Raw genomic sequence first — 14461 nt, forward strand, 5'->3', positions numbered from 1 at the left:
GTCGTGAGACTCAAACAAGTTTGTCAAGAAATTCGATTGATTTGATTTGGCAAGAGCGGTGACCTATTGGTGTGATTCAAAGTTAAGGTAATAACGCATCTCTATTACCATCTCTACTTTCTATAAACATTTCTTTCTTGCTATCTTATTGATAATGTAGCTGAAGGCCAACAAAAATAAGGATAATTGTGGCAAACATAAACTATCTTCGCCGAACCACTTTCAAAAGCATTTGGGAGTGTTTCGCTACCTCTTTTGGCTAATTTAGGGGTGGTTTGACCATCCACTATATATATGTTTTTTTATTGTATATGTGTTGTATATTTTATATTTATTATAGAGGACAAGTGTCGTGCTATTACTGGTGCTGATGTAGCATTTTGTCAGTTTCCGTCAAAATTTCAAACAAAAGTTCGAAGCATGGGAAGTTACTTGTTATTTATGCTTAATTACCATAAGAAGTTTTAAGTTACTTTTTAAACCCTAATGAGCTTATTGTAAATTAGTGCAACTACATGGATTAATTTTGCAATTTTCGTAATTAAATATAATAAGAAAAGCATTTGGAGATTAGAGTGGAATATTTTGTTGTGCTTTTCAATCTGATTGGTAGATAAATTGCACTAAGAGGATGGGAGAAGCAGTAGAAGACTTTTGCTTATGATATTGTGAAGTGGGTCATTCAAATTTCCTTTGACCTCAGTCCTCACCTCTCATTGAGTATCGCCAGTCTATGTTTTCTGATGCCAAAGGAACCTTCATGAGTATGTCATACGTGAAAAGTTGTTTGATTTTATATCTCAAAAGAGTTTAATATAGTAATAGAAAGGTGAAAAAAAAGAAGAAGAGAGAATTAATTGTGCAAGTGAGTCATCTACAAAGAACAAGATGCCCTCTTGGGGAGAGGAGGGATCATGGAGGGATAATCCTAATATAAAGTGCCTGTTAGACTTTTCCTAGGGTGAATAGTTTTCTAGAATTTGGTACTTTACTTCCTATATATATATATATATATATAGATATCCGCTAATATTCTTAATACTCTACATTTGCTCATATTACTTACTAAACTTAAATACATACATATTGTACGCGTTAATTACCTCGTTCGGTTTATATTGTAAAGATGCTGTATGGATGTATATCAAGTTCTATATTGGGTGCATACATAGAAGGTCAAATTGCTTTATATAAATTATCAATTACAAGAGACCCAATTGTGAGTAGTTTTCTTAATTAGGGTATAATGCAAATGTGGCTATCGATTTCTTATGTTGTGACAATGATATCAATGTACTATAGTACAACCCATCAATGAGTTTTACATTGAGTATATGTACTAAGTAAAAGTAGTCTATATAATTACAAGGAATCATAATTATAACTGTGAGACTATACTAATTACCTTATTCAAACTACCACTCAATTTGTAATATACTCTTCCTCTAAAATTTTACAAAATTTAATGGCAATATAATTATATTTTTACACATCTGATATGGAGTCTGATAAACATTTTACACGACATCTGTTGTGCATGATGCATTTTTCCTTGGATTTAACATAAAATGTTAACAAAGTGAGCTAATTAAGTGAAAATGGTAAATAGTTAAAGATGTCAATCATAAACTTTTAAAGTTTGGAGTGAACATTACAAATCGGTTGATAATTAAAGAGGAATAAGTGTAGTTTTTCCATTATAAATATTTGTTTTGGAGTATAATGTAGATGCCACCAGAGCTATATACTAAGATCGTAACACTAACACACAGACACATATGTCATTTGATTGGTTCTTTGTAAGACGTGAATTAGCGAGAAGTATGCTTCTATGATGGAGACAAAGAGGGGATCGATGAGAGGAAAGAGAGAAAGAGCTAGCACTTTATTTATTTATTTATTTTTTCTAATTAATTAGCATTTTATTAACAGGAACTTTATTGGTTTAGCTGTCTTGTGTACAACCTGGTGTACTTGTTTGGGGACCTTGATATTGGTTCCCCATAAGGCTGAGCGTCGGTCGGTAATGTCGGTTTTGGTAGAAAATTTTTATTTTCGCCTTTCGAACCGACAATGTCGGTAAAATCGGTTATTTCACCGACTTATTCTGTCAAATTTTATTTTATTTCGCATTTCGAACCGAATGGCAGTCGGTAAAGTCGGTGTCGGTCGAAAGTCGGTAAAGTCGGTGTCGGTAATGTCTGTATGTGGAAAAGTGGTAAATTTGTCGGTAAAGTGGGTCGAAAGTTGGTCGGTAAAGTCGGTTCGGTTAAAAAACCTCTTCCGCCTACCGAACCGAAAAATTCAGAATAAAAAAAATCATGTCGTCTATTGTCTGCCATCTAGTCAGTAACGGTCGGTGTCGGTCAGAAGTCGGTTAATCGGTAATTTGCTCAGCCCTAGTTCCCTATCCTACTATATATTATATTTAAATTTTGTCCAATACATTCTTATTTATGAAAAAAAAAATAAAAAAATAAAAAATAAAACCTTCTTTATGAAGCTAGCATTGCAATCCATGCATGCATGATACCCACAAATTAAGAGAATGACATTGACATGTATATATATATATATATATATATATATATGATCATAGCTAGCTACCCAAGGTCGCCTCCTCCTTACATTTCCATGCCACTCTTTAAAATCATTAGATCAAAATCATGAACTAAGCTTTACTTTCCATGGGCTAGGTCTTCTCTTCAAGGGATAAGATCCTCCTTTCTAGCACTAGCTAGCTATCTATCACATAGATCTTTTTAGGGTCTCCATAAGCATTCAAGTCAAACTCATTATGGCTAGCTCTCAGTGTGATACCTCAGTTTGTTATTACGAAGATGAATGACCCATATACACAATGACTATGTAGATTAATTATAAAGGCACTCATGAGTATCGAATCTCATATTGGTTCTTTACTAGTTAAGACTCAATCAATTTTATAAGTCTATACTAATTTTACAAATCTCTGAATTTACTAATTAACCATTTTTTTGAATCGTTACACCAGACCAATCATCTATGTTGTGGGGATAGTAAGATTCCCCTCACATGACTCATGTTAGAAGTACTCTACATCAATGAAATTATGACTCATATTATATATATAACCTCATTATATGTTTATTATTTATTAGCAAAAGCCTAAATTCAAGGTTGTAATGGGTAAAGTTGAAGCCAACGGCTCACAACCAATTTTCAAATCTCTTCTTTTTTCTTCTTTGTTAATGAATATAATGATTCCAATGAGTTCGAAGGTCATGGGCTTGATTTATCTTTTGTGACCAAAACAAATATATAAAAGGGAACTGTGCGTTTATGAATGTACCATTAATTTTTCTTCTTGTATTTGTGGTCCAAACTCTGTATATAACATGTACTCTATTTGATTAATTAGAATATGATCGAAGCTCAAGTGGCTACTTATATTTCCTTAAATAACTAACCCTACCCATAATAACGTTAATTAGCACAGTTTCCTATTTTAGGCAAACATTAAAGTTTTTTTTTTTTTTTTTTTTCCGATCCAACACAGTTTCATTTTTTAAAACCATTATAATGCCAATGTATATATATAGTACATTCCTTTTAGTTTTTCATTAATTTCCTTTCTGCATATATATATATATATATATATACATATATCAGTATGTGATCAGCAGCTTAAGATCACAGCCAAATACCATAAGTAAGTGCATCTACCACAAAATAAATAAAAAAAGAAAAGAAATAGAGGTGAAATGAAAATGATGTTTTATTACACTAGAAACGATGAACATATTATAATTCAAAAAGATAAGTTGGAAGCAAGTTTAAGAGCAAACAGGCCAAAAACGACAAGTACAAGACACAAAAAGAACTTATGATCACTATGATAGATTAGCCGTTTGTCCTTCACTAAATTGTTTTAAGTAATCTTAGATGGTCTGCCATTGCTAAGAATAAAACTACTTAAATAAGATTTTAAAATCAATAAGGACCGGGTGTAAATCCGGTCTTTTACGCCCTCTAATAAAAAGCTGTCATGTTAGCGTTTCACACAATAATAAATAATTAGTTTCTCCATACACAATAATCAAAACACTTAAATCTCTAACCTGCCAGAATAGTAGAGTATCACACAAATATGACTGGTGTTATACTATTGTGAGCGTGTTGAATTATTGTCTGTCCCCTTTAACTAATCATCTACTCAACAAGATTAATTTATTTGATCTCTACAAAGGCAATATATGAGGGGATCAAGTGGGGTTAATGGTTTCATTTCACATAAGTCAACCGTGTCACATCAACCACTTAGTTAATAGTTTGATAGTAATCTAGGGCAAAGGTTTAATAGGTGTACCATAGCCACCATGCAAGTTGCCCCAGGGTAGTGGTGATCATGATCATGATCATGAAAGGGGAGAGAAGGAATTGTAAAACAGCCACCTTTTCATGATCGAAACCTTAACTAAATCACTGCTTCAGGAATCTCTTGAGTGAAAGGCAGCTGTCATAAATTGACATCTACCATATAAAAGACAATACTCATAAATGAAATCCCTTCAACTAGGACAAAATTTTATTTAAACCAACTTTTTAATAGAAAGTTACCCATGTTGGTCTAGGACTATATTAATTGGATGGGCCCCGAGGGAGCATAGTAACACCCCATGAATATTTTGTAGGTTAAACATACGTTTTTATACAAAATTGTAAAAAGCGTTCCGTTTGAAAGTTTAGCTAATGAAAAAAAAAAAAAACGATTTAAAAACCTAAAAAAATTTACATTTTCGCTTAGCAAGCAAGGGAGTGTGCGGTTTGAAAAAGTGAAAAATCTACGTTTTAAAAAACTCAGGCCAAACTGCACGTTTTGAAACCGCTAAACCAAACGGACGCATCGTAAATCAAAGCTTCACTAAAACAACTTTATTCTTAGAATTTTCCATCGTGCAAAGAAGCCTCAGTGGAGCTTCTTTCAAAATATATGTTGTGCGTTTTGATTCTATGATGTATTTTCCATAATGTCTCTCTTGCAATATATGTTGGTAGAACTCCGGAAATCTGCACCCCCTTATACTAAAGTAAGGGATGCAAGAAGACATGTAGACATATATACATACAAAAGCATCCAACCATTACATAAGCAAATCAAAGTCCCTCAAATAAAAGATGGGTAGTGTTACCGACAACATTGTGACATAGTGGAAGATATTAACCATTACTATCTTTTTTATGAATATAGAAAATTTCTTGAGATATTACTTCTCTGGCATTAGAGTGGTGCCACTTTAGTCAGAGTGTTAATCAAAAGAATTCATTGGAAGGGAATTTGATAAGCCTTTGAAAGGGGGAATTTGTGACATATTATTGCCACTAATGATAACTTTAGATAAAGTTGTTCTTATAAAAAAGAAAAGATCATAAACTTTTTTGCACAAAAGCAGGCTAATGTTTATCTTAATATTCCGATTTGGGAAAGGCTGACATGGAAGACATCCCACCAAAGTGTTTAGGGAAAATGGGGGAAAGGAGTGGTGAAGAATATGGGTCGGTTGTGGTGGTGGTGGCTTCTCTCTCATCATATTTCACTAATTGTGGGGTGCCAAAATTGATTTATTCTAGGTGCTATGTCAACTGCCACGTGGACATCTCCGAACCATTTGTTCCTCGTCCGTGATATGATCGGGTTAGAGAAAAAAAAATTTACCCAATCTATTAAATTAACATTTGTCTTTAGAACATGTAATTTTTACATATTTTTTTAATAATGTATGTGAGAATCATATACTTTAAAGATATATGTCAATTTAATAGACTGAATTAAAAAAATTTCTGTAATCTGACATGAGTAAAAAATTTAACAGTAATCCTTATGTAAAATGAATGCTTCTACAGGATAAATTCACTGAATCAATCTTCTTGTGTTCTATGTCATATTTGTAGTTGGTGACAACTAGTGTCAACAGTTGGACCACTTATTTTCAAATCCCAACTGTTTTAGATTTTCACCAAAAAGAAAGTATGTTCAAACTTATTCCCAATTAGACTTTATGATTTTCTTTTTCATATTTATTTTGCTTTGACTCTTTCATTGACTTCATCAGTTCTTGACCCTTTGAGCATGTGAGATGGAATATAAGTTGAATATTTAGTAACCTTTATGACATTCTAAATCCTGATATTAGTTTCCAATGCTACACTGACTGAGACACTCAAAATGTTGAACCAAGATGGCTCTTGTATGAGTCTACTACTAGTTCAGTTTCACCGGCACGATACTCGAAAAGACACGTTACATGTCAATCTCGGTCTTCTCTATTTCAAGTGAAATTAACTTATAATTTTATTGCAGGAACCCGCAGGATCAAGTGCGAGACAGTTTGATAGACCCGCCAACTGGTTTAAGAAGCATTTAGGCCTTCATAATTGAGTTGAGCATGAACTTGAACCAGAGAAACCCACATATCAATATAGAATCATGTACATTTTTTTTTATTATATTCCCCACATGTTTTCCAACTTCTTCTTTTTCCTGGTGAACTAGGAAACCAGAGAAAATAGCATTCCTTTAACAAATTGGTCCCATATAGTACTAGGCTATCTGTTAAATTCAAGCATACACCACATTGAGAAAAATAATGTAATGCACATAGCATTTGGTAGCTGTAGTTCATACATTATTATCATGGTTAAATCAGTTGTCAGAATCATGCAATTGCACCCATGAGCATACTTCTGGTGAAATATGATTACAGAGGATTCCTATTCACATCTTTGTACAGAAGATACCTCGACCGAGTTTTACCAAGTGCAGCATACCTGAAAGGTTGCAGAACATATCATTGTCTATTTGATTTAAACCATATTGGAGGAAGATGCAAGAGACTTCTATATAATATTCCTATTTCCCCATCCAGAAAAAATGTATTGTATTTCTCACTTACCATTGAGGCACAAATGGTGCCATCCAAATAACATCACCTGCTTGAACTGGATACCTATTTATGAAAAGATTGACAGAAACTACGATTAAAAATATTTAACAAGTGACAGTAGATCATAGAACTGGTAAAAAAAAAGAAAAAAAGAAAAAAGGGTCATAACAATATTGCAATAAGCAAATTCATGAGCTCGATCTCATCGAGACAAAGCCAGACAACATTCCTTAGAAATTTAGGAACTTGAATTTTAAGCTCTATCATTGATTTCATGTACAAAGAGAGGTTGACTGTTTGTGTTGCTAGTCATATGGCTAGTTATTGTGGATAAAGAAATAGAATAGTGTACTAATATAGTGATCTCTTAGAAAGAAAAGAGGCATGAATTTGAAGAATGCCAGAAGGTGTTCATTCGGCTTGACAGTTCAAACACTTACCACACCAATTAAGAATAATAATTGTAATAAACACAAAGTGTATGTTTGGCAATATAGTAAGCAGGTAAAAACATGAAAACATGAGTTTCAAGGAAGAACAAAGCCAACTAAAACCTATCTGTCCCTCTTTGGCATAATCCTTAGAGATCCAAAACCCCATTCAGGCAAAGAAGATAGTAATATATGATATCAATCATGGGCAAGTGGTTCCACTAGTCATATTCTAATGGATCAATTGTACAAGCAACAACCAAATAAAGTCTCCCCTATCAATATTATCCCATTTGTAAGACAATTACCACTATAACTACCATAGCTCACTCTAAGGACAAAATTCTTCAGAAAGGACACATCAAACATGTTCGAACCTGCTGAAACTAAGGCAAGTTAAAATTAAGCCAGTGAGCGTGATACTCCTTACATGCGCAGACCAAACCAGTTTAAAGAAAGCAAAATTGTTACCAAATGGTAGTCGAAGAAAACGTGTAAGCTGAGGGAGGCATCTAACTGAATCCCAAAGCCTTAGTATGTTAAGAAGTACAAGAAAAGTCAGGTAATCCTAGATACAGTGCAAGTCCTATTAGTATTTTTCATATTCGATGTACAATACAAATAATTGTTATTGGCCTCAGAAAGTTATATATGATATCAGCAGGAATTATATAGACATCCTAACACAATATCAGCTTCTTGAAGAACTCTTACCAGCTATCACCCAACCGATAAATGCCCTGTCCCTCTAAAAGCAGCAAACCATGCTGATTGTAATGAAACTCCTGTGAAAGCAAAAGGCCAAAGTACATAATTTTCTGAACCCTCATAACTTTAACAAGAAAGCATCCTAAAGAAGCTGGGCACAAAAATAACTATCAAAACTATGACTTTAAAATTATTTAAAAAAACCTATTCTGGAAAAAATCCCTAAACGTTTTTAAGAAGAAAAAGGATTGGTATCAGAATGTGAATTATTCTTGCCTCTAAAGCTTCATTAAATTAATTTCTTTTACAGCATAACCAAAATTTAGCTCAAATGTTAAGTTAGAGAAAACTTACTTTGAGTGGTATTACGATTTGCATGTTACAAAAATCCAGAACAAGATGGAGGAGCAATATATAGAAACTCAAGATAAAAGGGGCTCAACAACTAAGAAAAAGAAGAATACCTTGACATTAAGAAATTCTCCAGGCTGAAAATCCATGATCTGCAGACACGTATATAAATGCTGAGTTACTGAAAAGAATGCCATGACCAAGGAAACCAGGATTTGCATCACAAAGTAGATTACAGCTTACATGGATATTGAAGTCATATGGCAAAGATGTGGGTAGAAGCTTCCTAAGTTCAAATATCTGATATCAGGTAAGGAAAAAGTTACACACACAAACTTAATAATAACTATAATAACTATCTTAAATACAAACCTAAAGAAAATAAAAGCCTTAAAACTGTTTCCAGAAATCATCATAAAATATTGGATATGTACAATTGAGTATTGTAACATATAAATGCCAAGAGCAAGAAAAGATTAGAAGACTTATATGAGACTTAGTCAATACGTATCAAGGAATGGCTCCTACACACCCAAGAGAGGACTGAAAATAAGTATGCTGGTTTTTTTTTTTTTTTTGCCCTGGGGGAGGGGAGGGAGGGTTTGAAAGGGAAATTACTGGTATACAGAAAGACAGGGACTTCCAATCTTTCTGCAATATTAAGCATATAATAACAAACAATCCACAACTTACTTCGCCTGGAGTTTCAAGGAGTGGCTGCTTTTCTGTTGAACTGATGATTTGCTCAGTGACACAATTATCCAGAGAGGAATACCTAGCAGTAAACAAGATATTTGACAGTTAAAAGCATTATGAATCATCCAATGACTTAAACACTGTTGGTTGTTAATGATGTTTCAATACCAAAGTAACTTTAACTGATAAAACAAGTTCTTCAATAGCATCAATGCCATGTAAGGGTACTTAGAGTGAATTCTCATGCTGAGCATGCTATGAAGATGAAACACCTGAACAAGATGGCAAACTATCCAGTCAATTATACACGTAGGGGAACAAACCTTCGCTCAAACACCACAAGAGTGGCAGATGCATCACACTTCAGTGAATGTTGAAAACTAGGAGGTAGATAAGCATACGAATCCATCTGCATTTCAAAGAGAAATGACATTAGATTTTCTTCCAGCCTTTATCAATGATCCTGAATAATCACATAAAGCATTTGCAGCTACTATACAGAAAAGCCAAAGAGCCCCAAATTAATGCGTGTGTGTGTGTGTGAACCTTCTAACACTTGGATACTTGGAAACATAAAAGAAGGATTGATCACAAAGATTTGATTTTGATAAGTAGGATTGATCACAAAGATAAGCTAACATAAAGCGTCTTCTAAACCCATGGCACATCAGCTACATTGGAGACCAATACATCCACCCAATTTTTTGGATGACAAATTTAAATAAAAAGTTTAGTTGCAGATGTTCGTGAACATAAGTGACAAGTGAAGCAAAACATGGTAGATATTTGCCACGAAGACAAGAAAATTAATTGCCACACTAGTAGAACAATTAGATGGTGATGAATAAGATATAGTGACGAGTTGAATAATAGGTAAGTCAAAAAAAATTATCAAAAGAGGAATACTTGCAAAATGTTCTGATATATGTCATAATAAGTAATGTAACATTGATAAGCAATCAAAACTTGCAATTACATGCTGAAAAATGTATTCAAAATTAAATACCAATCAAGTTTTCTTACTATCAATTCGTGGCTAACACCAGAAGTATCAATGAAAGTCACAGCACCCTGAACCACAAATATGAACCTAGTGGGATAAATACATAATACATGTCACAAAGCAAATCAAATGCATAATTATAACCTGTATGTATAATGAGCCATATGCCTTTCTTTTTTTCTTTTTTTCTTTTTTTTTTGGGTGGTGTGGGAGTAAATATGCATACCTCTCTACATCAACTGGGGGGAGTCCTGATCTTGAATTCTCTGCACAGTATATAGCAAATATCAGTAACCTAAAAAATAATCAACAAGGAGAAAATAAATTCCAATTGCACATCTTTGCATGTGCATCATAAACAATGGATGACAAACATGATAGACAAGATAAATCTAATTGAATCCAAGGAAAAACGCCATCACACAATTTAATTTCAACATATTGACTGACTAAAAGACACATATAAGCGTTCCCCACTTGTATTTCTGTAACAAGCAACCACTGAAGTGAAACAACAAATTTTAACCGACACGTAATCATTAATAGATGTACTAAAGAGGATATTTCTGACTGTAGGGCCTAAGAAAAAACCATAAGAAGAATCAATGTCAAACACATAACAAAGAAAGCAAACCAAGAAGCTACTGGAAGGCACCATGCCATGCAAGAAAGGTGGGTGTGGCTAGAGAACAACCCTAAGCTTGTCCTAGACATCATGCATGTGAGTGCTGCACTTTGATCACTACAAGGCATTTATTTTTAATTTTAACATGTCCTATTATCAGGTAAAGACAAGTAGACTAGCAAACATGAGTTGAGGTTATAATAAAGAAACCCATGACTATAACTGAAAATACCTATTAGAGCAGAGCAGCATAGCAGAATTCACATAGCGGATCCCAACTACCTAGTTAAGTCATCACATGTTTTGAGTCATTTTTCAGCCTAATTATCACATGTATTACACAAAACTACATTAAAAGACCTTGTAGGGTACATCACTCTTATCAAAAACCACAAGTTAATTCATTTGGGGAAAGAGAGAGAGAGAGAGAGAATCTCAATGTGCCAAATCATGTATATCAAGTATTGACTTCTAAAATTTTCAGGTCATGCTTTCCTTGCCTGTGCATTGGTAGTAAATTCATAAAACAAAAAATGAAGGAACAAAGAAACATAGACAAAGAATAACAAGAATCTAGGAAGTTGAAGCATAACACGTTACAACCCAAAAAGTTAAGTCTCACATTGAGTGGGTGGATTGTGAGGTGTTGCATGAGTACTTAGTCCCACATTGAGACTATGTTTTATAAATGACTCTTGGGACTGTAATTGTAACATTGACTAGTCCTTTTAGGGTATAACTAGATCGTGACAAATGGAATCAAACCAACCAACTGAAACACTGCAGCATGATGTGGGTTTGATGAGGATGTCAGTGATTTCATTGGAGGATATTGGGACACCCCAACATTAAGTCTCACATTGGATGAGAGGATTGTGAAGGTCTTATATGAGTGTCAAGTTCCACATTGGTTCTTTCCTAAGTGAGACTAAACTTTATAAATGATTCTAGAAAACTCCAACTGTAATATTGACTAGTCTTTTTGGAGAATAACGTAGATGTGGTTAAAGCTTCCTTTGGGTCGTAGGATAACAAGTGATGTATGTTTATATGGAAAGGTGCCAAATACTCAACCTTTTCTATCTGAAATGAGTAAGAATTTAACTAGATTAAAACATAACACGACAATTAATTGCCTTTTAATATTTGATGAAGCATAGAAAAATCTCTATAATATCATTAGAAATCATGAGCTGTATAATTTTTCTATCAAGATAAACATGTTTCAGAAGTTCTACATAATTTGTTTTCTAGAGTTAATAAGTTACTACGAATCAATTATCTCTCAGAAATCAAGATGTATCTCAAAAAACCTATACACTTTTTTCTTCAATTGCAAATTCTCCCAATAATGGTGTAACAACTGCAAGTCTAGCCACCAATCCTATGTTGGTCATGAATTGTTCAACATACAGATATTCCAAAAATATTCAAATATTTTACAAAACATGCAGACATGCAGTTGTCCAAATTGTGCATGATGACTGATGAGTTCCAATTCGTCCAACAACATTGAAGCATGAACAATCAACATATGTTGAATCCTGTAACTTTATTGTTCAAGCTGAAGACCCATGAATACCAAAACTCTAAATCAAATAAAATACTTGCAAATTATATACAATTCTGCAACTGAACCTTGCATTTTTGCTAGGTACATTACAAAGTTTGAGCCCATAGCTGGTGTAATTAAGTACGCCCCCAATGTATTAATCCTGTCAAAGAAAACCAAATTACTACACCAGCAGATAAGACAATTATTTTAATAGTAAAGGTTTTAAAAGTACCACTCAAGTAAAGGACTGAATACATGACTTTCAGGTGCTATTAAAGCATGATCAGCTTTATAGACACTGCGTGTGAAACCTGGCAAATCTGGCAATAAGAACCCAAAAATAAAAAAGGTGAGTGTAATATCTTGCAAGCAAATTTTTAGATTCGTTATTAATACAAGGAATAGAGGGAAAAAGTCAAAATTAAAGTTTGGCAATTTCTCATTGTAACTTTAAAAAAAATCAACAACTAAAGTCTCTCGGTAATCCATGATCACATCATTTATTCCACAACATTATCCTCGAAATAGGCTACGCGTGCATAAAGAGAAAAACTTTCTTAGAGCTTCAGTCAGAAATTAGATAAGTTTTCTGTTTTCACTTGCCAAAAAGTCCTTTCATTTTTCACCTTTCCACCATTTTCCATCATTTTTGCAAAAGCCCTCCTAAGTTTCGACTAATCAACATGTTTTCTCATGAATTTATATTTTCCCTAAAAGTGATAAAGAAAATAAGAATATTATTAATGACTAAACATACTGCCTGCGAAGTCATGGTTCATAAACCTGTATTACTCATTACTCATTAAACAAAAATCTACACTCAACGAAACTGATACCACTGCATGGTTGAGTTGTATCAATGCCACAACACTAAAAGCACACAATTCAAAATTTAAGGCCTACGTAGTTTAGAGAATAGCATTCGTTTTTTTTCTTAAGAATGAAAAGAGTGAAAGTATTTGATAAACTATCGTTTTCAATTTCTGCTGTCAAAAGGTCTACATTTTTGGAAGCATAGAAAGCAAGTATTGAACATTTTAATTCTTCTTGAGAAAAGGAAAAAAGAACATGCTTTTGATTTGAAAAGCACCCTGATAAGCATATTTTTGCATCATCTTCAACTTTTTCCTCTTCAATAATATTGGACCCTCTTTTTCCTTTTTGCTTTCTTGCTTTAATTCCTCAGCAACCAAACACAGTAAGAATATTTAAACCAATCCACATTCATGTTTCTGATTACTCCACAGACCAATACAAATCACTTTTACACGTTTACCCACATCAAGTTCTATATGATAAAACACACACACAAAATTCTAATCACTGACCCTGAAGATAAGCAGGAGAAAGTGTAGGATTGGTGACCTTCCAGTACAGAGGCTTCGAGTCTGAATCCGAGTTAATAACAGAATAAGGCGTAGAGCAAAAACCTTCTTCACTCACAGCAACTTTGAGCAAACCTGAAAATTAAAATAAAAAAGAATAAAGGAGAAACCCAACAATAAAAAAGATTAAAGCTGGGCATTTGCGTACTGATTGTTGTAAGGAGGAGGAGGAAAGGTGAGGGAGTTCGCATGGTGAGATCTCTGTGTTATTAGGGGGTTTGAATGGAGGAGGAGGAGGATTGTAGTTTCAGCCTCTGGTTTTTATTTGTGTAAACTATCAAGCGCTGGTGGAGGAAGAAGAAGAAGACAAATGCTGACTAGGCGGGGACAAGTGTAGTCTGTGCCTCTGGTGGTTCGGTGAATGTTGCTGATTTTTCACCAGCTACGCACGTGCACAAAGAAGTTCTAAGAATTGTTTGATATAGAATTTTTTTTTTTTTTTTTTTGTTAGAAAAATCGAAAAGGAGTAATGATAATTTTAAACTTCATTTTATAATTAAATTCCTTGTTTTAAAATTGATATTATTCAAACAACACGATTTGAAATCGCTTGACCAAATAGACACCGCCTAATTATAAGGGTTCGTTTGGAATTGCAATTATTTTTTTAAATCGCTACTTTTTAAAATTGCAAAGGTGTTTAGTAAAACAAGTTAAAAAATATTTTTTTTATCAATATTTGTTATTCGAAATCATAATTTTAGTCTAAATTCGTGTTTTTTTTCAAACAAGTACATCTAGCTTGGTTATAGAAATTGGAGATTTTTTTTTCTATTTTAAATTA

The 14461-nt window shown here is 33.5% G+C and overlaps 1 protein-coding gene across 1 annotated transcript; it reads right to left on the minus strand.

Moving 5' to 3' along the window:
• Positions 1 to 6431: 6431 nt before the first annotated feature.
• LOC132176500 ((S)-ureidoglycine aminohydrolase) lies at positions 6432 to 13983 on the minus strand. The gene is made up of 13 exons (XM_059588732.1): positions 13826 to 13983; positions 13621 to 13752; positions 12525 to 12612; positions 12376 to 12452; positions 10339 to 10378; positions 10133 to 10199; positions 9433 to 9518; positions 9107 to 9188; positions 8657 to 8713; positions 8527 to 8565; positions 8069 to 8139; positions 6933 to 6986; positions 6432 to 6807 (listed from the first exon to the last, which is right to left on the minus strand). The coding sequence occupies exons 1-13, from the start codon at positions 13866 to 13868 to the stop codon at positions 6738 to 6740; spliced, it is 906 nt and encodes a 301-aa protein (XP_059444715.1). The 5' UTR covers positions 13869 to 13983; the 3' UTR covers positions 6432 to 6737.
• Between the last annotated feature and the right edge of the window lie 478 nt (positions 13984 to 14461).

This window comes from Corylus avellana, chromosome ca3 (assembly GCF_901000735.1).
Source record: "Corylus avellana chromosome ca3, CavTom2PMs-1.0".
Classification (NCBI taxonomy): Eukaryota; Viridiplantae; Streptophyta; class Magnoliopsida; order Fagales; family Betulaceae; genus Corylus; species Corylus avellana.

Coding starts and splice junctions, on each gene's coding strand:
- LOC132176500 (XM_059588732.1), bottom strand. CDS start 13,868: ATGCGAACTCCCTCACCTTTCCTCCTCCTCCTTACAACAATCA. Junction 12,613..13,620: donor TTCTCCTGCTTATCTTCAGG/GTCAGTGATTAG, acceptor TCTTATTGCCAG/ATTTGCCAGGTTTCACACGC. Junction 8,140..8,526: donor GAGAATTTCTTAATGTCAAG/GTATTCTTCTTT, acceptor TTGCTTTCACAG/GAGTTTCATTACAATCAGCA.